General features: G+C 43.2%; 2 protein-coding genes across 3 annotated transcripts in view; one reads left to right on the forward strand and one right to left on the reverse strand.

Moving 5' to 3' along the window:
- Positions 1–114: 114 nt before the first annotated feature.
- Positions 115–15,159, reverse strand: Orc5 (origin recognition complex subunit 5). 2 transcript variants are annotated; one of them, XM_089542912.1, is made up of 9 exons: positions 15,012–15,159; positions 14,864–14,956; positions 12,694–12,855; positions 9,906–10,279; positions 8,040–8,154; positions 7,161–7,193; positions 1,463–1,582; positions 486–598; positions 115–320 (listed from the first exon to the last, which is right to left on the reverse strand). In XM_089542912.1, the coding sequence occupies exons 1-9, from the start codon at positions 15,096–15,098 to the stop codon at positions 272–274; spliced, it is 1,146 nt and encodes a 381-aa protein (XP_089399038.1). In that variant the 5' UTR covers positions 15,099–15,159; the 3' UTR covers positions 115–271. The 2 variants fall into 2 exon arrangements, with proteins under 2 accessions (XP_089399038.1, XP_089399039.1); XM_089542913.1 differs by having other exon boundaries at positions 15,008–15,120.
- Positions 15,160–15,351: 192 nt separating this feature from the next.
- LOC149341064 (pantetheinase-like) overlaps positions 15,352–27,264 on the forward strand; it is a 50,362-nt gene continuing 38,449 nt past the window's right edge. The window contains exon 1 of the mRNA XM_089542910.1: positions 15,352–15,372. The gene's annotated coding sequence lies outside the window, so the exon portion shown is untranslated. The remainder of the gene's footprint in view (positions 15,373–27,264) is intronic.

Genomic DNA, 27,264 nt, shown 5'->3' on the forward strand with positions numbered 1-27,264 from the left:
TAGTTGAGCTGTGACTCACGGAAACAAGCATTCTACCACCAGCAGTTTAAAGCGAATTATAGTGCATAACAAGATTGATCTTCTTGCAACACATTGATACAAACAACAATAAAGCACCTTTACCACAGATTGATGACATTTAATGTATTTGCTCTACATGTATCGGTGAGCAGAAACTAGCAACATAACTGTTAAATCCATTGGCAACACAGAGTAAGGCTTCCAGAATGGTGGCCAATATACTTGGACAGCTCAACTAAGCAACCAGCCCTCACATAGCGAAGTCGTTCAGGTGTCCCACGATGTCAAATGCAACAGTCCTGCAAGGAAAAAAGAAATCGCATGAAATGAGCGCACATACTGGAAAACATGAAGCAAAAAAGAAAAGGAACACTCGGGCACAAACAAGTGCTGGTAATCCCCATGATGCTCTGCATGTGAATCGCAGTATAAATGGCCTGAGTCAGGAATTGCATAGCACACACCTGGCCACAGCACGGATGAAGTCCAGGTCAACAAGGCACTTGTACCGAGGTGTGCTCAGCTGCTCCTCCCGGCTCACCCGAGCCAGCAGGCGCAGTGACACCAAGCTTTCCACCTGGGGAACAAAGGCAGAGCAACATGCATTTAAACAAAGTTGAACAAACAAGTACGTAAACAAGTGCACCACCTAACCAAGAACCATAGGGTACTATAACAGGATAAATATATGTTTTCATTTCTTGTATTTTTATTAAAGCAGCAGCTGTTAAGGGCACGTTGCCCTGTTCTGTGGTGTCGTTGCCATTGGCGTAACGCTAAGAAGAAACGAGGAAGAAAGGCGAAGGAGATGGGGCAGTGGCACGAACTAGCATTTGCACTGTTTACAGTGCCACAGGTTGGTGGTGCCCTCTGCGTCCAAGGGAGGGAACCAGTGCTTGCACCGTTCAAGCTTCTTCACAGAGAGGGCGTCATCCTGTAGCACGACAAATGGTGTATTCAGTACTGCAAATAACAGCTGCTGAATTTCGCACTGCACAGGTGTAGTAATTGGTCGCAATTTTTTTTACCTTAAAATCAAATTTACTTCATTTCGTCCAGAATTAAATTAGCCAAGGACATGTGTGCCTCTGCAAAGAAGCCAAGAAAGCTGTTTCTACAAAGTTCTGCAACAAACATGCAAATATCAAGACTTCAAAAAGAGTGAAATGGCATTCACCCTGCAAGAAGTTGAATGACTATATGAATGGAAAGGTGTTGATCACATGTGCTTGAGACAAAATTTAAAACTTTGGCAAGTTCATGTTCACCAATCAGTGCAACGCAAGCTTGCTGATCCACTTTTACATGTGCTTGATAGTACAAGATAAAGAATTAGGTGTGCACAGGTTGCTGCCATTGCTCCAACACGAGACTGCAAGCAGAGCCCACAGAGTGGGGTTCCTACCTTCCACTTTCATAGGATGCTCAGCAGACAACTAACCTGGGCGAGAGTGACTGCAGAGGGAGCCACCTGTTCGTCAACAATGGCATGGAAGATGGCCACCAACCGGTTCAGAGGAAACTGCTTGGGGCCCAGAAGGTGCTGGCTCAGGTGGTTTGCCTGCAGGAGAGGACATCAGCCAGTTGTGCACCACTTCATTCAAGCAGAGACAAAAAGAAAGTATAATAATCATCGGCGTGGTTCTTAACTGGGAAAACTACAACAAACATCAGTAAGAAAAAAAAAATGGTAAGCAGTGCAGAACATCACGCTATGTGGGGGCTTTCTCTCTTTCCTTACTGTGATAGTGTTAAGGCTTCCACTGCGCAGAAAATCCGGCGGCGGCGGTCTCGGCAGCATCAGCGTTGTGAGCGAAAAATAGGGTGGCTTTGGGTGGGCCAGATGGCTACCCTCCGAAGAAGCAATCTAGGTGGACTGCCTAGGTCATGTGACCTTGTAGAGTCATCATAGTTTGCTCACCGGATTGTCAGCAAACTGACCACTGTGGCAGGTGGTTGCAACATTTGTCCCATCTGCAGAAGCCTTACCACCAAGATGCGAGCACACAGTTGAGCCAGGTGACATGAATAGTCGACGACCGATTTTTCGGACTCTCTAGGGACCGCGAAAACGACCGAAAAATCGGGCAGTCCGGAAAATCAAATTTCACCGAAAAAGTCACGAACTTATTACCACTATGCCGGAGAAAGCGGCCAATTGTATTGCACACATTCTAAAGCTCCTCATTACTTTATTTCGCCGCGCGAAATACCGTATAAACGCGTATAAGGGCCGCACTTTTTTTTTTTCCAGATTCGAGGGCCAATTTTCGGGGTGCGGCCCATACACGCGATGTGCGAAAAAAAAAATTTTTTAAAGTAAAAACACACAACCCAGGGAATGAGCGACATTTATTCTACGTTCAATCGTCACTCGCGAAATATTTAGACTCCTGAGCTGGTGCTGCGCTCTGGTGCACGCTCATGCCAAAAGAAGCCGCGCAGCATGTCCGCTGTCAACGCGTAGCCGTTGTTCCGAAATTCCATCACATAGAGGAGCAGCTCTTCTTCCAGTTCAGGAAACTCGCACGGCTTGCCTCGGAAAGTGCGCTTTTTGCAGCTTGTGTTTCTCTTTTGGTTGCACCATCATCGGACGCACTTCTCGGCCACGTCGAATTTCCCGCCCGCCGCACGCTTACCGACCGTGTTCGAGAGCTAACTCCCAGCCGTGTAGCTTAAGGTGCTTGCCCATCGCGCTAAAACTGCGAAGCTCGGCGGCAGCACGCGAAAGCCACTATCACGGTGAACGCGCTAACACGCATGCTAACACGCCACGAAAGGCTGGAGCTGGCGATACTGATGCCGATGTGAACAGCGGAAAATCGCGACAGAGAAAAAAGTTGATGATAATGATAACGGCGCCATCCATAGACGGCACTTGGAAGCTCCGGTGCGCGCGCGTGGCCTTCGCGAACGGCGCAGCGCCGGAGCAGATCGCGGCCGCGATATGATCCGGCGGGCGCGCCCGAAGCGCGCTTCGATCGCGGAGGCCGCGGCGTGCGCGTAGCCTCCGCGATCAAGCGTTTCGCGATCGTATTCGCGTTCCGTGTTCGGGACTAAAGACTCGGCACAGATGAGTTCCGTGAACTCAGACTACGGTTCAAGTTCGTGCGGCGGAAGACATTCATGGACAGTACGAATTCGAAAACACGCGAGCGCAATGTGCCGACTCGCGCAGAATTTCAGCGTCGCAAGAGGCTCCCTTTAAGCTTGAATTTCGTTTTGTTTGATCAAGTTTTTGATATCTCCTGCAGTCTGAATTAATGAGGTTCCACTGTACACATTATATGGCGCCTTGGGTACTGGCGGCGAGTGCGAACGAGGTCCGAAAAATCGAGTGGTCAGTTGCGGTGCGTCCGAAATTTCAAGCGCTCTTACACATTGGCTCGATGGGCCATGTCGCGGTGCCGCGAAAAAGTCCGAATAACCAAGCATGTCCGAAAAATCAGGCGTCCGAATTTTCGGTCGTCGACTATATGCAAGTGGGTACAACAAAGCAAAATGCACAACTGATTTTCACCCAATTTTTAGTAAACGTCAAAATCCACATACTAAAACAGCACACTGAAATATGAATTACTAATGCATGTCTTAGATGCACAGCTGAATGACTTCACCCTTCTCCCAGGGCTACATGAGATAAGAACAAGAGGTCTACTACACTTGTGCAGTGGCAGGAATGGCCAAGAGCATTTAGTAGCAGGCTTCGAAATAAGAAAAATTCAATTTGGAGTAGCTGCCTCGTGTTTCGTAGCAGAGGCCCAATAGTGAGAAAGGTATAAATACAGAGGGTATTCCAACTTGCTCGCACCAGGGTTTCAAAACGAAATCGCACTGCAGAAAGATTTGAATGGTGAAGGCTTGTGCAGTGCAGTTTAACAAAGAAAAATAAGCGAATATGCTAACAGTAGTGATGGCGCAGGCTTGCGTAGGCAGCTGTCTTGGCCAGGTCTGCATATTTTTTTAGATGCACCCAAGTAACTAACTGTTTAACAAAGAAAAATAAGTGAATAAACTAACAGTAGTACTTACTTTTGTGTGCAAAAGTTGCCGAAGAATGTTGAGAAATGCCTACTTTATTTGTTTTCGTCAATATCAGTTTAACGAGGTTTCTTTCCAAAAACTTAACACCCTAAAGATTAATAAATTGGCCCATGACTTGTGCTCGTGTGTCGCTATGTTAGCACTCCAAACGTGCTCAGATTTAACAAACTCTGTTAGGGAAAGCCAGGATGAAGAAACAGGCCACCAGTGATAGCGATCGTTCTGAGATGAGCACAGCAAGGGGAGATGTAGGTAATAAATGAACATTTTTATTATTAAAGATATCATGATGAAATTAGGTGTGTGTATGTGTTTCTTCTTCCTGTTTTCAAAAATATAATTAGTTTAACTATATCTTAATTATTTCCCATATTAGAAAAAAATAACCGAAGCCTAATTATAGTTAAATTCTCACGGGTCATTAAAACACTTTCCCTCTAGATTTTTTGGTTTCGATTGAAATGGGGCTGTAGCCAAAGAGCTGCCATCTGGAGCTATGCTAATTATTTTGTTGTTGAAGTACACCACTATATACAAATGTTAAATTTTGTCTATGCACCATAATTATGAAGTATAGCTAGGTGACATTATGGTCACAAAATTTGAAATGTTTGACTCAGCCAAACAAAGACAGCAGAGCTCCACATTTTAGTTCTTTCTGAATTCAACAATATATGATTAATTGAAATTCTGCCACAAAAACATAATAAAAACTTTCATAAAGCTAGTCATGTTGACAAAAAACACGAAGCTGAGAAAATTGCATTGAGAAAATTGCAGTCGCCATGTAGTGCTTCGCAGTGTGAAATATAGATATTTTAGTAGTTGGAATTCAGGTCGAATTCAGACCTTGAAACTTTTTAGAGAAGAACTTTAGAGTGTACTGATCCCGAATATGCCATATTTGCAAAATCGAAATTTTCACATTTTTTGATGATTTACCCCCAAACTCTGAAAGCTTCCTTACCTCAGTAAGGAGGCCTTCACTGCAGTGAGGTGCCCTCATGTCAATCTGAAAGCTTCCTTCCTTACTGAGGAGCCCTAAGTAAGGTCGTCCTCGGTGAGCTGCCTTCATGCGTCCTTGCGTCGCTCCTGGCCCTAGAGAAGCGCTTCACCTCACTGCTGCCACAAGTGACTCCGCACACTCACGCCGGCGGTGAGACGCGGCGCAAGGACGCGAGCCCGGCGTGAGCGCATGGACTGACCGCTATGCGGGCGACTACACGCAATTTTTTAACCGTGCTTGTGAATACGCATTTGATGAAGTGTACCTGTATCCTCCAACAGCTAGGTCGCTTAGCGACGCAGTGAATCCAGTGGAAGTGCACTCAGAGGAAGAATTTGCGTTCAGATTCCACACCGGTGCGGTTCGGTCACACTTGGGCATTCGGCGGAGAGAACAAGCGAAAACCGCCGCCGCCAAAATGTTGTCTCGTTCACACTTCCCGACCATCACGTCGCCGCTCGCGGCGTAGTAAGAGATGTGGCTATAAAATAGCTTAAATAGACGCTGTCTATGTACCATAAGCGTGTGCATGCTTGCGTACGCTAAACGCAGGTATTTTGCAGGACGTTAAAACATTTCTCAAATTTCCACTTTTAATTTCGCTTCTGCAAACAGCGACGCAACGACATGACGATTGACGTTTATGTGGCTATTCCCTTTGCATCTGGTGGACGAGTTTTCCGCCTAGCTCAGCCTAGTGGCGCCATCTGGATGTTAGGACGGAAACCATTTCTGTCAGATGGTCCTCTTAAGCCTAAAAGCGGGTGAATCGCCAATCTAAATTAAAAATAAGACAAATTTATCACTCATACTTTCCTTAGAGGCAAGATGAGACGAAGCGAAAGATCGACGCCCCATTTATGGCCAGCGAACGCACTGAAAAACGCATTAACGACGACGAATTCGGACCGAATTGAGGGGCCCAGCTTCGAAGGGCGTCGCCATGTTTGTTGCCGCGGGATGCAACTTCCTACTCGGCGTCCTATTGGCCGATGTGAAGGAACCCTCAAACCCAGACACGCGGCATGCGTTCCTTACTTGAGGAGAGGCGAGGAGAGCTTTCAGAGTAAGCTGGCTTCCTCCATCAAACATTCGCGTAAAGGCGGCCTCACATAAGGTTAGGAAGACTTCGAAGGAAAAGAAGCTTTCAGAGTTTGGGCCTTAAAGACCCACGTCTCCCCTTGAGAGTTATCATGCTGCAACAGGAGTGCAACCACGCCGTCTCTGTTTCACAGCACAGCACAGCACAGGTTTCTTGCAGTCTAACGTGGCTGCACTTCTCGCGACGGTTCAGTCTTTCTAGCAGTGTAGCCACAATTCAAGCTTTGATGAAGAACGACGCCCAGCAACGACAAAAGCTCAAGGTCACGCATGCACAGTGTGGTAATCTGTATGCCAACCCACGGAGAATACCACCCCATCATTAGAAGCAGCTAAATTTAGTTAGAACTCCTATTTCAAACTGAAAGTTTAAATTAATGTGGTTCTACTGTACACACAAACCAGAAGCAGATGTGTGCTTACACTGAGCTTATGGGACATATTACGGTGCTGCGCAAAAGCCTGGTATATCTAGCAGGACCCGATTTTTGCACTACTCGAGGCCACAATTTTTTCTTCTGATATGCATTCGCCATGTTGGTTTGCGACACTGCTGGCAACACTGTCAAAATAGAATCACGAAAATCATGCACGCCGTGTTCTAATAGAAGGTGGTAAAGGGCTAGAACGTGAAACGGGGCAAGTTGGATTCTGCCGGTCACCTTTCCATCACAGATTGGGAGAAGGAACCAGAGTCGCGCTTCTGCACATTAGGCAGTAGCCTCAGCCTCTTAACATTCGCCGCAGCTCTTGGTTGCTGGAATAGTATTTTGGTGCCGCCTTGGCGTAATTTAATAGAAAACCGTCAATTTGTAGCAGCAAGTAGCAGGCTTAATGCAAGGACACAGGTCGGTGCAATTGGCACAGCATTCCCACCACTGCACGTGCCATCCAGTGCCAGCCCATTATATATCTCAACGCTGCATTTCAAAGAAAAACTGTTTAATGGAGTGATGAGTGGAGAAAAGGAAGGTTGTCCGTAACCCACCTTTTTTGGCCGTTTGCCCTTTGGACCCCTAGCCTGCACAAGAAAGAAGAAGCAATGATGTGAGAGACACTAAAACACACAATCTTCACAGCACAGAGACCTTGAAAAAATGGCTCTTCATGGAGGCAGTGGCTTACCTTCAGGTATCCTGCTTGAAACCTGCAGTCAATTTCCAGTACGACAATTCTGTCATAATCTATTTCCCAGAGGCGATGGTGCCAGTGTAGTTTTGCTAATGCTGATTTTATGGACATGTTGCAGTTACAGTTCCAGCCTCATATTTTGGTATTAATTTTGTACTTGTATCCACGTGCACAAGTGGAAAAGTAAGCGGTCAACTTACTATAGTGCTTTACATGCAAGGCCTCAACAGTTGGCCGTGCTTCACTAAATTTCACTCCCCCTCTCTCTAGGCCCAACTTTTTCAATAAATGCTTTTAACTTTGGTGGGCGTGCGAACGAGTAAAATTTTATATCACAGTTTGCTATGTTTGTCCAATGCAGCAATCTAGCACTGATACTAGCAATGCTAGCTTGCTGCCATGAGCAAGGATCTAGTGGCTCCCAACAAAGATGTCGCTTCTGCGAAACTGGGTGGGCAAGAACATAATGCAAACAAAGAACTATATAACAAACCTATCTTTAATTTTTTCTGTTCAGCAGTTTAGAGCGAAACAAAACAGATGATTTTGGTACGACACATATGAATCAAGTGAAGTAAAACTGAAGTAAAGCTGAAGCTGCACACTTCTGCACCACATAACTAAGCCCTGGTCTCAGCATCAAACGATGACCAAAAGAACCAATTTTGAGGAGAACAGATACCCAACGTGTGAAATGTCTCAAGACATGATATTCTCAACATGACATCACTCTCACCTTGACAAAAAACTTGCGATCCGTGCCTGGTGGGTTGTATGAAGCCAGGTAGGCTGCCAGCAGTAAGAAGCGTGCATGGAAGGGCAGTTCAATTCGAAGGGCCTGCTGGCTTCCACTGAGCAGGGGTGCAAAACAAACACACTTATTTCACACAACGTACAAAGCTGGGGTAGTAATTCTTCCATTTGCGCTATATTGTTGCTTGCATATTTCTATGCTATGTATACCATGATAGGTAGCTCTGGCGCCACTGGCATTAGAACAACATCTGCGATACTAACTGCAGCATACACATTGTACACACAGAACTGAAATAACCAGAATCCTTTATTTTTCTCTGTGGAGCTTCTATGCTAACGGCTTTGTGATGGAGACTAAAAAACGGTTAAAAACACACCACGTAAATACTAAGCTCTTTGTGTAACACGAGGTGTGACTTTTCAAGCTTATATTTAGAGAGAAATCATGTTTTTTTTAAGAATCATTCCAAAGTCTTGAATTGTTCAGGCTAGTGCTTCTTCAATCGTAGGATAAGAGTGCCAACGAATTTAGTTTACCGGCAAACACAAGCAGAGCTAAAACAAGCAGGAATAATCAAGCAACAGAAAATAGAAAAGTATGACCTCTTCTTTTCAGAAATTCTTTACATTCATTCCATACAGGTAGCAAACATCAATGCTTTCTTCATAAAAATATGGCCTCTCAAGAGAACAGTTTCTATGAAAGTAGGTATGGAGGTCAAGTTGGCATGAAAACAAAAACAGACAAAGAAACACACCTTACATAAACAGGTGCAGTTGGCTACTGTTGGCTACTTTACATCATGTGTGTTTCTTTTTTGTTTACATCACCTTCGACATAGTTTGAATTTCGTGCAGGAATGAGCTAACTGGCTCAAGAAGTCTTACAGAAGTGCACGATCATAGAAATCCTCCATCTGATATATGGAATGGAGTGGCTGCCTGATACTACAAGTATACAAGTATACAGTAAACAGTCATAAACTTTAAGTTGTTGAAACAACAAGAAGTTTTAATAAATGAAATTTTAACATATTTAATGTACTAAAAAAAGCCACATATCTAGCATTACACTCCAATGCAAACTCCAAGGAGCAAATCAAGAACCCAATTATAATAAAACGAGTCTCATGTAGCAGCACAGCAGTGCAACAAGGCAAGAGCATGCGAACTTTGAGTGCACAAGTCTGTTGATAATGCCAAAAGAAAAATGACCAGTAATATGAATGCATTGATTGCTTACGGTGACTATGAGTCATGGACTTGTACGCGCCAACATGTTTAGCTAATGTGACGAAAATTCCATTGTTCTTCCGCTCTTCTACAAAAGCTGTAGCTATAGATTTTGCTTTTAGAATTGCCCCACTAAGGGCAACTGGAAGAAAAAACTTCATTCCTGGCTGAGAGATTTGAGAAATATGCCACCACCAAATAAAGATGATGATTATGATTAATTTTAATGGTGCAGGGGCAGCATTGCCCAAAGAGTGACATGGCACAAGGTGTTTTTCGTCTACACAAGGCAGAGTCAAAGGTCCATTTTTCAAGCATTTTTTTTTTCGAGGGAAGCTCAGCACCAGGCCAGGAGAAAGCTTGTAGTAACCCCTTAGATAACTAGTGGGTGCACGGCATCACTGGAAATCGAACCCTGCATTTCCTGCATATGAGGCAGATACTCAGAACACTACGCCACTGATGCAGTTCAGGCGCAGAGAACTTTACCTTGTGACAACCAAATCAAATAAATAAAAGTCGCATTCGGCCTGGCTTCACTGCAACGATTATGTCACATACCGTTACACTGTAGCAGAGTTTTTGGAGTACGCTCAAGTGCAATGACTCCCACCTGGTCTCTCGAATGTAGACAGATCGGAGACCCTGACGGAGGCGTGATGTCACCTCCTTCCGCCAAGAGGTGCCCTCGCCCTCGGTGGTGGCAGCCATGCTAACTGCAGCATGCTGCAGCTCCCGCAAACTTAGGGTGGTCCCAGACAGCACGGTGGGTAGCAGTGACTCGCCGCCTAGCAGGCGGCTGAGTTCTGAAGTAGTGTATTGAGGGAAGTGGATGCGGTACGGCGAGCTGCTCCCTGCTCCCCGAAACTTCTCCCACGGAGCCCGCGACAGCAGTACACAGCACAGGAGCCGGCCAGTCAACTCGCGCAAACGCATGAGTGCCCCCAGCAGGCCCAGGCTACGCAGACGCTCAGCTTGGTCCAGAACCTGCACGAATCCACACGTTTTATGAGAAACCGATCAGATCCATTCGGGCCACGTTTGGTTCATTTCCTTTTCATTCCACATGGACCCCATTAGTAATGAATGCAGAAATCAATGCAAAGGGGTGCATGATATGAGTCACTGCTCTCAATACAAAAAATGCACGAACATAGTCAAGGCAAAGAAATGTAAGAAAGAACAAATGCCTCCTGAAATTAGCACTATGTCAACCTACCTGAAACATAGAGGAGTGAAAAACAGAAATAAGAAAGGCTGAAGGAGTGAAAAATATGGCACAAGTGTAAACAGTACAGCAGCAAAGGCCTACTGAAAGATAGTGGCTGAGAAGTGTAAATGTGCAGCATGAACTTTTCTACCACGGGTTGGAAAGAACCATATGCTCATGACTTTACCTTTGCTATTCAACTTTTCAGAGTCCCTGGTAGCAACATTATAATAACATTATTCCTTTGTTTGAGTCAAACTTTACTGCATTGTTCTTAATGTCATTTTTCAAACTTTATTGACATGTTACAAACATTGATAATAATGTTTTCAAACATTACTGAAACATCTATACAACAAATAAACAATCTTAAAACAATGATTCTGAAGGACCAGATTAATCAGACCTAATATTACGCCCATGCGTGTCAGCAGCCTCAATCAATTCTGCATGAAGAATGTTATAAGGGCAACAATAGAGGAGTATAACCAGCACCTATGGTGCAATGCACCACAACTACAAGGTATGCCACACTCATGCACTCGTCTGATCTGAGTTGCTACCTCGATACAATACTCATGAGCAGTTCCTCCAAATGTGTTATAGTCGTAAACTGCTATTCAGCAAAGTTTTCCGAAAGAATTTTGGCATTGTGCATATAATCTACAGCTGGCACAAGCGAAGTGGTTTAGTTACTTCTCCAGGAAGGAGGTACTCCAGACGCCTTACATCGCTTCACGACAGCATTCAGTAAACTCCTTTGTCATGTAAGCATTATGTCAAACTGTACTATTAGACCTTTTTTTCACTGAATGCAATACCCAAAGAAATGTAAACATAGTATTGAAGCGTGGTAGGCCTACTGTATCCGACTATATCACTGCATGATTCCCCCTCCCTTATTTCATGCGTATTAGGCTTTACACATAATAAATTAAGCTGATGAAGGGTGAAGAAAAATTTGTTTGCAATACCTATTTCTTTTCATAGCCACAATTTGTAGGAAAATGTTTGTCTTTGATTCAAGCCATTTGTACTAAAAATAGAAATTATTCAAACATATTAAATTCGATTTGCAACCAATCTTTACTATTTGTATTCACTTCGCAACCAAACATTTGATATTCACACACCTCTATTTGAAAACAAAACTCACATCTCTTGATGTACCCTGACCTTAGTCAAATGTGGCACCAGCAGCCACAGCCCACAACTGATATCAAAGAAATTACATGAATCCCATATCTGTGAACTTAAATGCACTTAGCGTTACATGGGAGCATATGTAAAGTTCAGAACAATGTATTTCATCAAAGCAAGTGAAGAAGATACACATAATAAAAAATACTGCATGCACACAAAGCTAAGTACAACTGCTGCCAAAACAATCAGGCGATTTTGCTACTGATCTGGACTGTTTCTGGACCTTGCTCTCAGGTTCCTTTGAATGACTTCGCTGACGTTTTGCAGTTGTAGAAAAAGACAAGGAGAGTTTTTACCACTGTACAAAGATATGGAGCATGAACAACACCACAAAAGTCCAAACATGGCCCAGTAACTGTACAAGATATTCATACAGTGGACTACAAGTTTGTGACAAAGGGCAAACACTGGTTCACAGCACTGCCTGCATTTGCTGCGCAATTTATTGCCACCTAAAGGCATGCAGGGTTCCACCCAGCACCTGTAAAGAGGAGCCGCCGCCGGAATCTCTAATACAAGTTCCTATTCTCGAGCAATAGGAGGCCGTGTTGGTCAGCTCAGACCTGGACATTCAAACTCGGGCCATTGAATGGGCTACTCAGGTCGCTGTCAGCCACAGACTGATAGTCACCTAGCACGGATCATCCCATGAAGAAGACATAGCTTGCTCAGGCAAGATTTAGCCTTCATCCTGATGTGAGCATACTTGCTCAACAGTGCTCTTTCTCAAGCTGCGTTCAGTGCAGTTGGTCTTACTACGGTTACCAACCACCTGGTGAGAGACCGAATATATTTAATTGTAATGCGCATGCAAGGCAAGCAGGTAAGCAAAAGAATAACAAGCTGTTGACGACATTTCCTTGTTCAAAATACGGCTAAGGGATATCTCTTCTATCTCAATGTTTCTTGTTAGGAGAGAGGAAGCTTGGCCATTTCAACGATGCAATCAAACATAAAAGCATAATGATAGCTTCCAGCAATGACTCACAATATAGGCAGGCAGAGCAGCTGGCAGTCCCTCGGAAAGATGCCTGACAAAGTCACATAAGTTGTCACAGCTGTCAGTGTTGCCAGTCAGCTGGCTCAGCACAGCGCCAAACAGCAGCCGAGGAGTATATGCCTCCAGACCATTAACAAAGGCATGCCGCAACTGCACAAGGAAAGCCAGCAACAGTACATGCTGTCAGAACACTTTTAGCAGAGAGTTGCCACCTGCTATAGAATTCCATTGTAACAGAGTTCGCGAAACCCACTCCCAAAGCTAAATTAAAACATTACATGACACTTCAACGGCTTGATATTGCATTTTTAGTGATTATAAATGAACTGCTGTTCCCTCCTCGATGAAGGCAAAGTTGCAAATCGCAGGTTTAATTGTAGTTAGCTCAATAGGCACCTCTGAAACTTTACCATATCTTTAATGAATTCTCAGAATATTTATAAGCTGTCACTATAACCATGCATAAAATCTTGAGCACCAAATGAACAAAAAATATTTTAACAAGATGAGTAACGTAGAAATCTATAATGTGAAGAAAGTTTCATGAAATCACATTTTCATTACCAACCATGAATTCTGCTTCTGAAATTATGTTATCTGTAACAAACTAGAGCACCTCGTGCTTGACTGTTTCCCTCCATTGACCCCTTCGTCTGGTAAACCCAATCCTGCATATTGGAATCAAAGGATAACAGCAACAAAATAATGGTCACAGAAATGTTTCAACTAATCAATCATCTGCTTTGATGGATTAAACTGACTTGCTTAGCAGACACATGCTACATCAGGTCGAAGCAAATTTTCCATTCGTTAAGCACTTCTGCAGAACTTAATTAGGCTACACTTTCTTTCAAAGTTAGAAAGCATGAGTTGGAAATTAATTCAGTCTCATTTTGCCATATGCTAGCCTGCTGGCTAACCTGGCTGGTTGCATAATCGCACTTGTCTTGCAGGGTTGCTAGACCTGATCCCCAGAGCACTATGAAATTTTTTTCAACTTTGAAGCTCGGTTTCGTGGAACTGAGCTAGCTCCCTTTCTGGCCACACAGCTACAATAAGGTGAGGGGCTTTTTTTTTTTTTAATAACATACACCATGAAAGATCTTTATATGAAGAACAAAAGCATCACTGTGGTTCCTTACCCCAAAATCAGGAAAAAGATAAGAGGAGAACACGTGTAAGGGCAGGAAAACAGACCTGTGTTCGTTCTTATATTAATCAATTTATGCTTAAAGTAAATACCATTACTGCTTTGACTATTTCAGTGTGCCAAAATATCCACCTGTTATGACCGAAATAACAAGCAGAAAGCTGTTATCAAGCACATGGAAGCATTTTGTGCCCTCTGATAATCACAACCCCAATCTAGTCAGCAAATTGTGACAATCACAAGGGGTGCCCAGAGTTTGGACTAGAGCAGAGCACAAGTCACTGCAACGCCCAGTCTGTGAGAGGCATTCTAAGGAGCATTAAAGAATGTGACAGCAAAGAAATCAATGTTCGTTTTATCTTCGGAACCGAATAAAGTGCTATCTGAAAACAACGCAAGGCACTTTGCAGAAGTCATCAAATAATATGTGCTGTATTGTGTGTCCTGTTCCTTTCTAGTGTTTTTGTAGTTTAGCACTTCATTAATTTCAAGACAATTAAATATCAGTGTTATTTATTTGAAAACAAAAGAAGAAAGGCAGCAACATAGCTCACTCACATATTGCACACCTGAACGGCGCACAGAAAAATATATACACGTTCACACAAGCTCATGAACAAACAAATAATGTACAAAATAGAGACGCATCACTGTCCTATCCCTGTCCAACACGCGATAGTTCGCAGTCTAAAATGCGTACATAAACATGCACGGGACACGCGCGTGTTAATGTCCTATAACACTGAACATGCGGTAGCTCGTTGCCGTTGATAAACCAACCTCCACGACTATCACTTTTGATGTGTTAATTCTGAAAAACTTCAAAAAAAACAACAGGAGAACCAGTTGTTCCCTGCTTGCCGCGATTGCTCTCTTGTAATTCTGCGCCAATCACTCAAGGACTTCCCTCGCGCAGGTGCCGGCCGTTATTTACGACAAGCAGGCTGAAGAAGCAGGTCAAATAACCCCCTTAAAGAAGAGTACAAGCAAGAGAAGAAATAAACTCACATTTAGTGTTTTCATGAGACAGCTCACTGTGCGCGTTTTGCCCGTGGACGTATGGCCGTAAACAAAGATGCATTGTACGGGTCCGCCGTACGGCTGAAAGAAAAGTCAATTTCAGAAACATGACTGTAAACGCATCAGCAGCACCTACATGTCCCATCGCTGTGAGAAGCGTCTCCACCTGTTTCTCCCTGCATGGATTTTGAATTAGCACCGACTGCACGCGCTCGTCATCCATCCTCTCGTTTCGTTTCTGGCGGGCGCAGACCACGGAGAAGCCATGGAGCGAGCCGACTCGAGTCAACATCGTCAAAAGATGACTACAAACTATAAAAAAAAGTATAGTAAAAACTCTCTGCAAAAGTTTTTTATTACAAGTCCTACTTGGATGAATAAAGCATGCTTGTTATTCAGTTCAATGGTGATGATGTCTATGATAAGTAGCTGCTTGTTCTCGCCAAACAGCCAAACTGTCGGCTACCTTCGTTCTACCGCTAGGCACTATACTACCGCTTTCACGGGGGCCGGCGTTATTGCGACCGGGTGAGAATAACGGAAATCCAAGCCAAAGCGTTATTGCTACCCGGTGGAAATAACGAAAAGCCGGCCCAAAGCGTTATTTTCACCCATGGATTGCCTTGGCTTCGTTTATTGTTGGCGGACGGGATTTGAGCCGCCGTTTTTGCATCGTTTGCTTGTTTGATCAGCCTGTCAACGCGTGGACGTGTGATTTCGGGGTTGCGCTTGGATTTTAGGCGGTGTGGTAAAGTCATGCCGGCGTTTTGCATAATTCTCGCCGTGTATTATGTGACCTTGGCTTTTGCGTGGCGCGTTGTGATCGCTTGATTCGTTTTGAAAGGACTCTTGTGTGCTTGCGTTGTTTGTGTGCTCGCGCTTGTGCAGTGCCTTCGAAGACGCTCCAGCTTTCTCCGGAAAAGCTTGTCATAATTAATCGACCGTATGAAAATGCGCTTTCATTTCGCGTAATTTATGGGTTGGGCGAGTGGGCATATGTGCGCTCATTCGTTTCGAGCATTCAACCTGATTTGCGCTGAGGATATGCAAGTTAATAATGTGAATTCATTACAGCGTGGGGCCAGGGTCATAAATACGATCCAGACACTGTGGTTTTGCAGTCCCCGAGGCATTCGTCAGTTGAAGCGAGCAGTGGTTCCGTTTGTACAAGGTCGTCCACCCTGAACACGCGAGTGCATGGCCCCACTCTGGAGGGCCACTGCGTCCGGCACGGCCGCTCATCGCAGCCAAGTGGCGCAGGAGAAGTTGGACCTGGGCGTGGTGCTTCACGACATCTACCACTTCGCTTCGATGCGCGGCCGTGTCGTGCGCAGTGGCCCTCCATAGTGGGGCCACGCACTCGCGTGTTCGTACTAAGAGTTGACGACCCTGTACATTCCAGACGAAGGGCAGGAGTTTTCAAAACGCACCAGGTGAATATTGCCCACGTGCCGAAGATGCTCTGCCTCGTTCGAAGTTCCCTGGAATCGTTTATCCTTGCGACGATTAATTTGGTCTACGTAGGGGGAGACAGCTAGAAACATACCTAGGCGTCTGAAAGAGCTAGTGATGTCGGCAGGAATCGAACAGCTGCTGTGGCAGAACATGCACAACCAGGGCGTGAAATTGCGTGGGAGAATGTGGAAATATTTGCCACTGAATGAACTTTGTAAGTGTGGCTGCACCTGGAGTCCTTTATGATGATGCTGAAGACAGTCACAAAGGGAAACCTTCACCAGGCTTATGCAAAGTCATCGCCCTGATTAGTTAAGGAGCTGCTTTTTCATGACCAGTCCTTCATTTTGAACGAGCAACCTGTTAGGGTTCTGAAATGTCAATCAACGTGTTCGACATGGTCAGTGACCAATGTTTCATTCTACTATTAAGGCAAGATGAAAACTTCACGACATGTGCTCTATGCACCGAAGCTAACAGCAGTTGTGCTCTAAGCCCAGAATATATTCCACAATTAACGTCAAAAAGGTGGCCAGCAGGTTCGGAATCCTTAATTGTTTTGTACCACTTCTCTCAAGCTGTCTTGCCTGAATCCACGCACATTTTGTGTTAGAAAGCATGGGTGGCAGAAAAGACATTACAAACAATTGGTGTACTGCAGTGGTGTTCTGTGGGAATACTTAATTCTGTCAGTAGGTCATGCTAGATGGCGTGGCAATGGAGTATACCCCCCCCCCCCCTTTAAGACGCATTCATTTACCTACGAGATCGAACGTTTTTAAGAGATTAGGGTACCGGTTGTAATAGCATAGACATGATGGCACGTGAACAACTTTCATAACTGGCTTGTCTTTTGAATTTCTTATTTAATTGCAGTATTGCTTTGCATTGAAGCCATACTAATAATTATTCATTTCTTCCTGTGTACAGTGCTTCAGCCAGGAAATAAATTGATTGTTTACAGCTGATTTCCTATGTTTTCATTCCTTGTTTGTGTGCTTAAACTACTCAAACTGACATGCTTTCTTCAATTCTAAGCCAACTCTCTCAATAATAACTCACCTTGTAAGCAATGCGTATAAGCAATTCACAAGGCACATTTCACTTGGCCGTAAGTGTCACAAGGACTCAAAATCGGCAACTTCGTATTGGTTAACAGCAAGGAAAACCTTTTTTTCGTTGTAATAAATCTTGCTGCTGTGTAGATATTTGTGTATGTTAGTTGCTGTTGAAATGAAGTCCTCGACGTGAGCATGGTCGGCCGTAATTTCATGGCACTTTGTGCACTGCCAACTTCGTGCCTTTGCTAACAAGGTTTGTTGAAGTGCTGTTGAAAGAGCTGGGATCATGTATTGTTGGCACCAGCTTAGAGAGAACCACTGGAACTTGCAGAAGCATGATGAGTCCTTCAACTGGGGCTATTTGATCTTGCAGTGTAATGATCATTTTAATGTTGGATAGTTGTAATTCAGCTCTTGCTGTCTTATTAATATGAGTGGTAGACACCTTTGACCATGCCCCGAAATCTCAACTTTATAATCCAGAGGTATGGACACGTTCAAAAAGTGTTTCAAATTGTGCTTCTAGGTATTGCATATTTCGAGAAAAATTTTTACCAGTTTTGGCATTGGCAGAGCAGCAAGGCGGGTATTAAATTTGAACCAAAATAGTTATTTTACCACACATACTAAAATTGTCTGCAATTCTTGTCAAAATTTGGGAGTGATATTAGGATGGCAAGATGTTTTTAACATTTCAAATGCCTTTTTGATGCCAAATTTGTCACGACAATATTGATATTTCTTTTGCTTTGCTATAAATGTTTCTTTCTTTTTACCATTCAGTTTCAACAGTACAGACAGTCTTGTTTTCTGTTTTACAACTGCTATTTCTTTCCTCTGGTGCACTGATGTTCAGCTTTTCATGAGCACTACAATGAGCCCTATATTTCATCACGTAATGACCACATGTTTAAAGCCTGTGTTCTTGCATGTCATATATTCATTTTTTCCACACACCAGTAACGACAGGAACCACTTTTTTGCCTTTGTCACTGCGATCGCCAATAACATCGCCTTCAAGAAAGCTGCAACTGATTTGTTCTGTTATTAATTTGTTCTGTTCACCCATTTCTCTAACTAATGCCCTTGAGCCTTGAGAGTGAATAAGTAAGGTGATGAAACAAAATATTTTAATGCATAATTTCTTCAAATTCAAATTGAATTTTCTTTTCATGCAAAGAGGGAGCCGCCACAAAAAGCTACTGCTGTCAGTGGCTTGAAAAGATGACCCAATAGGTGAAGACAAATGCAGTGTATATACCGAAACACTGAATGAAAAGCATGGGCAAGCCGCCATGGTGGCATAGTAGTTTTGGTGCCCAGCTGCTGACCTGAAAGATGCGGGCCTGATTCCGGTCTTGTTGGCCTCATTTCAATGAAGCCGTAATTCTAGAGGCCTTTTGTACTGTGTGATGTCGGTGCACGTTCAAGAACCCCAAGTGGTCGAAATTATCCACAGCCCGCCACTACGGCATCCCTCATAGCCTGAGTCACTTTGGGACGTACGATAAACTGCATAAAACCAAACCATAGACAAGCATGGGCTCGTTCTACTTGGTCATACTTGGAGGTCCCGCCCGCAGTCTTGTACCATGGGACCTCTCGCTGCATACGTTTGAAACTTTGTTTGGATTCCTTAATAAACTTTCAACTTCAACTTCAAAAACTGCTCACACATACTAATTACAGCATACTGAACAGCAGAACAAAAGCAAGTAGTCAACTGTCCTATATACGATACAAAAAAGAAGAAGGCGAATGAGCAGCATTATTTAAAGACGTGGGGTGAAGCAACGAATCGTCTATTTAATTTATACAAAGGGAAGAAAGTTGATATATGGCACCCACCAAGCTAAAGAATAGACAAGCACTCCAACATAATCACCAGTAAACAAAATATATTAAGAGGAAAACGAGGTTTCAGGCAAGTTTGTTTGACACTTCAGATGTAACTGCAGCACAAACACCCCCATTCAAAATAAGGAACACATGCATGCATGGATGCTGTAGCAGCCGCATGTTATGATGCAACATTAAGTGCCGTGGATATCTTGTGCCAGGGTCACCAAAGCCATCTTGTTCATATCAGCTGGTCCGATGCTATGGGTAATGCTGTAATTGAAAGGCAATGGGGTTCAGCTCAAGTTAAGGACAGCGCAGCGAGCTATGGAAAGAAAAATGATAGGCGTAACGTCAGGTGATTGGAAGAGGGCGGAGTGGGTGAGGGAACAAACGTGGGTTAATGACATCCTAGTCGAAATCAAGAGGAAGAAATGGGCTTGGGCAGGGCATGTAATATGAAGGCAAGATAACCGCTGCTCTTTAAGGGTAACAGAGTGCATTCCAAGAGAAGGCAAACGTAGCAGGGGGCTGCGGAAAGTTAGGTTGGCGGATGAGATTAAGAAGTTTGCGGGGATACGGTAGCCGCAATTGGCAATGGACAGGGTTAATTGGAGAGACATGGGAGAGGCCTGTGTCCTGCAGTGGGTGTAGTCAGGCCGATGATGATGATGATGTTGCAGGAATAGAGGGAACGTTCCAGATTAGCATAGGGATCATAGCAAATGGGGCATGCAGGGGAAGCTCTGAGACGGTAGACAAAATAAATGGCCAGGGGTGAGGGGTGTATCTTAAGAGGATGCACTGAAGAAAACAAAGTTGGGGAGTGGTGAGAGGTTTGTCAGGAACAGGAAGGCTGCAAAAGAGATCCCCTCATGTTGTCACAAGAAGATTATTTTGTGCCTTCATGCGAATGTGAGTGCTTGTACTGCAGTTGCATCTGAAGTATTTTAGAAGCATTTCTTAGACATAGAATTGTTTTAATGCATACAAAGCATTACCATCATTGTTACTGTTATTATTAATTAAACAAAAAACCCTGCAAACCTTCTAACGGAAGAGATAAGGTCTCTCAATGCACTGATGGTTTGCTGAATAATCCATCATAAAAAGCTGATAATTTCAATCAATATTTCAGGCTTGCAACAAGAATGGCAGTAACACAACACTACACCACTTGTGCACTAAAAAAAAACTTTCACCTGCTTTAACATACATTCTGAGGCTCTCAAAGGGGGATCTGGCCAGGTTAGTGCACTTTTAGGCGAAATATGCCCACTTCATTGCTACCATGGTATCATCATGTTCTTGCAAACATTCCATTCTTTTTGACTGAACGGTTTCAGGAAAATTCTGTCATATGATTTGATAAGCTTTGATATAGGCCATTATTGAAGGGAAGGCAAAAAATGCATTGAGAACTACTGACCAATTTACCTGTTATTGACTCCATCCCAAATACTAGAAAAATTCCTATTTGAATGCATGACAAGATTTTTTAACATTATTTTACCTGTTATTGACTCCATCCCAAATACTAGAAAAATTCCTATTTGAATGCATGACAAGATTTTTTAACATTATTTTTTTTTAATCATCAGGAAGGCGATATTACAAGAAGGGGCATTGCATTAATTCTTGACAAATTTGCAGCTGAGCTGTATTCGTCATTTGACAAATTGTTTAACTGCGCTTTTTTTCTCAGTGTTCAGAAAATCTTTGATGTGACGAAACATAGGATTTCACCAAGCAAACTGTACCTGCTTGGCTTTTGAGCTCCCTTTTTCGCTATCCTTGAGAATTTTTTGTATAGTCGTTCATTATTAAATTAAATAACCAAACTGAACCTGGTGGTAAACTGCCAATATGTAAACTGCTGGGTACTATATTATCTTCCATACTCTTTAAAAAAATTTAATCACTAATGGCTTCAGCTCAATAACTTCAGGTGCTTGGTCTTCCAGTGCATGGACAGCACAGTTTTGCTCACAGATCAAGTACACTTTGAGACAGCAATGCATTAGTTGCAGGAAAACATAAATTATATGCTTAAATCATTTTCTGACAATGGAATTTCAGTTAACGCACAAAAAAAAATGATCTCTTTCAGGAATATTTCAAAGGCTAACAGATAGAGTGGTATTTTACTTAACCGTGGTTCTCTCTCCTGCAGCTGTAATTCAATAGAATATATGAACTGAATCAAATATCCTAGCATATTCTCTTATACTATAGTGGTAGCTTATTATGGTATGTTTGTGTCACATTACGGAAGATTCTGTGGTTGCTCTTTAATGTGAAATTCTTGGCTCTAGTAACCATGAGAAAAAAAACAATATTAGAACTCAGATATGATACTCTTAGATAAGGTATTACAATATTTGTTTCAACTCCTTCATGTTTGCCATGTGGGCAATATAGCTTGAAGAATGTTTGAAATGTGTTTTAAATAGCTGTCTTATGTCACCAAGTGTTCGCATTTTCCTGTTTCTAGGTCTTTCCATAGTCTTTTTTACAAACAGACATTACTCATCATTTAGATATGAAACTTTTCAACAAAATCCACTTCCCATCGGAACCACAAAATTTTTGCTAGGTATAGGAAGGCAGCACACTGGCATATATGCACCTGACAACTTTGGTGGATTACACAAAGAGCTCTTTACTGTACCATCTGTGCACAGCCTAAAGGGCCAGCTGAAGCTGCTGTATTATTCTTCAGTGTTTTGCTGCATTACCACGCGCAGTCTTCTGGCATTGAAAAAGATGTGTGTGTGTGTGCGTGCAAGTTAAATGAAAGTGCCTTTCCAAGATGGCATCTTGGGAAAGAACATAAATAAGGTGAGGCTGAAAATGTTTAATCACGGCACAATAGAATCTATGTCATGAAAAGCAATTCTACTTGATAGCACACTTCTTGCAAAATCACATTCTCATTATTGATACACTAGGATCAGTATGACTGTAACATATCAAAAAGGAAAAAAATTAATCTGTATTTGTTGTGCCTGTAATAATTGTTTCTTGTAGCTTTTGCTTGTTTTGATTCTCCGGTAGGAGTAATTGCACAGTTTGCCCTTATGTATCTACAATTGTCCGGCTGTCTGTAATCTTTAATTTAATATTGTGTGAATGGAAGAAAAACAGCAAAGAGGTCTGTTACACTGTCAGGCATTCATTTATGCCTTTTCAAAAATGTGTGGGCAGAATGAGTGCAGTACATTTTATTTCTTTGCTCAGTAAATGACCTGATTTGAAACTTTGCAAGCATTGTTCTGAACATACTGATTTATGATTGATTTAAACTGCAATCTGGGCCTTTAAATTCTTTTACAGGGGCTGTTGGCTCTTATTGTACTGTCTGCATCATTTTTTCAGTGAGCACAGGTTCATCTGATGGTATGTTCTTCCATGCTTCACCTTTAATGGGGTAAAATATGTGTGCTTTACACAATTTTCTTGCCTCAGCAGCTTTGATAACAACTAAAGTCAAGAGCCTTCAACCCAACATCTTAACAATAAGCAAATTTTTTCTAATTCTATTTAATAAGAAAAGTTCAGCTTTGTGATGACCAAGTAACCATATGACCGATGTCCCACATTGCAGTTCTAATCCCTACTGCATCTCTCTGCTTGATGAAAATGCCATCATACCTTTCAATGAAAATTAAGTGGGTCTTGTACTGATACTGCACTTACTTGAAGGAGCTTTAAACCTTTTTTTCTACAGTCATGAAGGCAGTAGCTGATAAGCTATAGTTCAGGTGAAATATAATTTGCTTTCACTTGCAAGGGAAACATCCTAAACTGAGAATTTGACACAGCTGCAGCTGATATGAACTAATATTACTTAGTCTCAACCAGAAATCTGTTGGCCACAGTTTCAAATTAAGAATCATAGCTGTTTGCTAATATATGATGCCACACCTTCTCTTGCAAAGCAGCTTCACTGTTCGAGCTGGAACCAAGTGAAACTGTGTAATCAAAACTGAAGTGTGCCTGAAATATCATTGCAAATTGTTCTAGTTAATGACATAATAAGAGCCAAATGTTTGTCCTAGTCAATAGCAGGTCAACTTCACAAGAATGGCAGATTTCGACTGGTCACCAGCTATGGAAACCACAGGGTTGTGTGTGATCTCAGCAGAGGTCAGTTGGGATTTGCCAGACTAAACTGTCTACATTTTCAGTTGATACCAGTCAAAAACCTGCAGGTATTGCAGCACTCGTAGGCGTGGCTGCGAGCGCTCCTGGCCCGTGCAGTTTCGCCCATTTGTGCACCCCAAACTCAGTGCACTGCAGCCGAGAGAATCACAATTTGAGGAATCTAAAAACTGATGCGGATATTATGGTCAGCTATAATAAGAGGCATTACTGTAACTGGTAAAAAGTTAAATATTATATATTAATTTACAAGCCTGCGGGTTAAATAAATATTGTAGCTGTATTTAATCTATTTAAAAAATTGCCACATTCAGTGAAACACTCTGTAGGCCATCACTTTTGGACTAATTATAGCTTGTAGAGTACTTTCTGGAAGATAAATTAGGATTGGCATATATACTTTGCAACTGAAATCTCTCACATTCACCAGCTGAATTAATTTTTTTATTTTTTTTTTGTTTCTGCAATACACACTTTACTTATTTTCTTCTTCAGTGACTACTAAAAATTTCACATTTCAGTAAAAACCAGTTCAGCTGCAAATGTCGGTGCACATACTACGACGCATTTCACTAGTGATTACTTCTCTGTTGCAAGCGATCAACCTGTGCCAGCTCACCCCGCTACCCATGCTTCTGGCCGAAAACCTCAACTGCAGCCATGGAATCAGCATTCTTGAATATGCATGACATCTGTGGTCATGTTGTCCAGGTGGTGATGTACGTGATTTGTGTGCATCTGGGAGAGACAATATGAAGTTAAATTTTTTTGGGCTACACACATGTGTGTATGACCTAAAGTGAGAGTTGAGAGTGCACTCAAGTGTCCACATATAGTTGTTAAATGCACCAGAGCATCAAATGCAACAAAACACATTGCTGCAGAGTTTTTCATAGGACCGCAAAAAAAAAAAGTAACAGCCAGGAAACGTAGCAGATGAATGTTTTGAGTGAAAAAAAATTGTGCACTGTTGCCTGCAGTTTTTTTTATTATTATGAATTGTGCGCCATATCCTTTTCTGGAATTAGCAAGGCTGTGTGGTTCTCAGGATCGTTCTGCATGAGCAAAGAAGACCAAACAACACAAGTGATGAGTGTGCCATTTTTTCCATGATGCTATGCCAACTATATATATAGCTCAAATTTCGATTCCGCTTCTGAGCAGCTGTCTGTGGAAGGGTTTTAGCAGCTAAGAGGGGGCATGCCTGGAGCGTGCGAAGGTGCGGTACGCGCGCTCCTCTTCGCTGTTATCGCGGTGGCCACATTAATCCCATAGGATCATCGCCTATTGGAATCTCGAAATTGTGTATCTTAAGGTGCAGGTGACAAGTATAAAGCGGATGCCAGAAACAAAACCGTCGGAGCCAACGCGCGCAACTGCATCTCGTGTGCCGTCTGCCGCGGCATAGTTTCGTTTTCGCGCGTTAGGGTCGTTCGTGCTGGCATCACAGCGGCGATGTAACTGTGCCAACAGCCGCACCAAAAATCACCTATTCTCTAAGCGTGCTCGCTTTGGCGTGGGGGCTTCCCGCCAGAAGTCGCCTAACACAGCGGCGGACAAGCGCCGATAGAGTGTATAGTTTCGCTTTTTCTACCCGGCACTGACATTGCACACGCATTAAGCCAATGCCGGAACGGTGTAAACTGTCACCGCGAGGCGACTTCCGCGGCATGCGATGCGGAAATGATGCAACAATTGCATTATGTAACAGATACAGGCGATCGAGTTTCAATTACGTATACATGGGTTTCGATCTATGGCAGCTGGACTGGCTCATGAAAACGTAGCACTGGTAAAACGCAGCAACCGCGAACGTAACAGCGGGGTTCTACTCGAGGTTTGTTTTGCAGAAAAAAAAAATCAATTCTTCCACTTCTGCGGAACAACATATCACGCGTACTTCCATCTCGTATCGATATCACCGTTTCGCTGTACCGCACGCAAGCACCACGATCAGTGCTTTTAGTGGCAAAACCTATTGTGCTCGACCATTCCTCAAACACACGCACTCACGGTGAACTCTCGTTGTTTCGTGCTCGCTTTCTTAGCTCAAACTTTTGGTCTAATTCTATTCGAACTGAGGGTGCCAAGAGTGGACACGTGTATGCGGCACGGTGGTTTTGTAGCCGCGTGTTGCTCTCTTTGAGCAGTCTTATATTTATGTTTGTTGCGAGTAAACTTGTGAGATTTGCGCCAAGACTTTTGAAGACGAGGCAAGGACCATCACGTTTAGAGCCAAATTGTGCGCGCGCCATAAAAGGGATATATATCGTTGCAACGCCAAGCGCCAATGGTCGGGCATAAACAGTTAAGGGTCTGAAAATTTGTTCAAATCATGCCGATTTGAAATTAAGGGTAAGGGGACCGAAAATAGTTCTCCACACAGAGTTCGGAATAAAGAAAGCCCGACCAGAGAGTTTAATTCATTCACCGGTCTTGTCATTCTTACGCGACCGCTCATCAGCACTGGCAGCATTAGCGTCGCCTCATAGATGCCACTCGATCGGCCTCGCACGTTCTAAAATAAACTGGTCCCACGTCGTGACAGGAGCGCAGGGAAAAAAAAAATAACTGCAGTGAAGCAGCCGCAAAGACCACAACCCACACCAAGCAACGCGCGCATAGTGCATGTAATGGCCTTTCATAGACTATCGGTCCGGGGGCTGTCGAAAACACGATGGCCGCGTGCAGCACGCTGCACTGCCATGCTTCATCATCGGCCAGGACAGGTAAACTGGACGGCCGTTGAATAAGCGTGTACTGCCGGCAGTTTTGTCGCACTGAAATACGAGATTTTGACGGGACCGAAGTACCTTTTCGTAAATACCGCAGATTTGAATGAAGCGATTTCCGTGTGTGTACAGTACACACCCTACATACCTCTCGGGCAATAATGGCCCTTAGCAGCTAAGAAGGGTTAGAGCAAGAAAAAAATTAAATCTGACATTAACAAGTGATGCGAATTCAATCAGCCACTGTTCTGTTTGAGGAAAGATAGGTCAGAAACGGTAAGAGAAGACTGTAAATCGAATTTACCAAATATCATTTTAAACTTTTAGGGCCCTTTGTTAACAGGTAAAGACCAACATTACCCAGTTTGTGCACCCAAAGCATCACCATGAAAACTGGGTGAAACCCAATTCCTGCTCAAAAATTGCCTTCAAGAGAAATGTAGTTTGCAACAGACTGAAGCTACCGTATAGAAATTGGCAGATGTCTTGAACCTGAAAACAATGGATGAACTAGCCACGTGATGTTTTCCATGTCATGTTGCATGGCATGAATTACCGTGGAAGAGTTTTCTTTATGCTCTTTCAGAGTGCAGTTTAGGGAGATACCAATTTCACTAACTGCCAGCGAGAGCCAAGCGCTACAGAATCTGCCTAGTTTGCAGTGGGTTGGAACCCCAGTAGTGCTAGGACGGTTGCCTAGCCTTTTTGAAATACCTACAAAGACCATTCAGTTAAAAGCACCCAGATGACAATATTCAGCAAGAGCTTTCCTAGCACTGTCAGTGCTGAATGAGGTGGTGGTATAGGCAGAAGCATCCCACATCAAGGGATGGTGCAATCAGAAAAGATGCTACCTACCTGTAAAAGAAAGTTGAAACTGGCCCCTCCTATGCATCGAAAGTACACGTGCAGCACCCACGAACATTCATTACCTGATCTACATTTTCACGGGGCTTCAGTACCCTTCTAGCAGTAGTCTCAGAGCAGCTTGTCAGTGAAATTTCTTTTCCTCATAAACTTTGTGCAACATTTTCTGCTGCAGGGGCATAAACAGAAAGGCAATATGCGGCTCTGCAGAGGAAACAATGTGGAGGCTGGGTACGGTCTCAACCAACTGTTTTGTAACATGATTTTTCTA

The sequence above is a fragment of the Amblyomma mixtum genome, chromosome 5 (assembly GCF_055824585.1).
Source record: "Amblyomma mixtum isolate Tamu chromosome 5, ASM5582458v1, whole genome shotgun sequence".
In the NCBI taxonomy this organism is placed as follows: domain Eukaryota; kingdom Metazoa; phylum Arthropoda; class Arachnida; order Ixodida; family Ixodidae; genus Amblyomma; species Amblyomma mixtum.

Excerpts from the sequence above, each read along its gene's own strand:
- Orc5 (XM_089542912.1), bottom strand. The coding sequence starts at position 15,098 with ATGGATGACGAGCGCGTGCAGTCGGTGCTAATTCAAAATCCATGCAGG. Across the intron at positions 14,957-15,011 it reads TTCTCACAGCGATGGGACAT|CCGTACGGCGGACCCGTACA; the intron begins GTAGGTGCTGCT and ends CTTTTCTTTCAG. Across the intron at positions 8,155-9,905 it reads GTCTACATTCGAGAGACCAG|TGGAAGCCAGCAGGCCCTTC; the intron begins GTGGGAGTCATT and ends ACCCCTGCTCAG.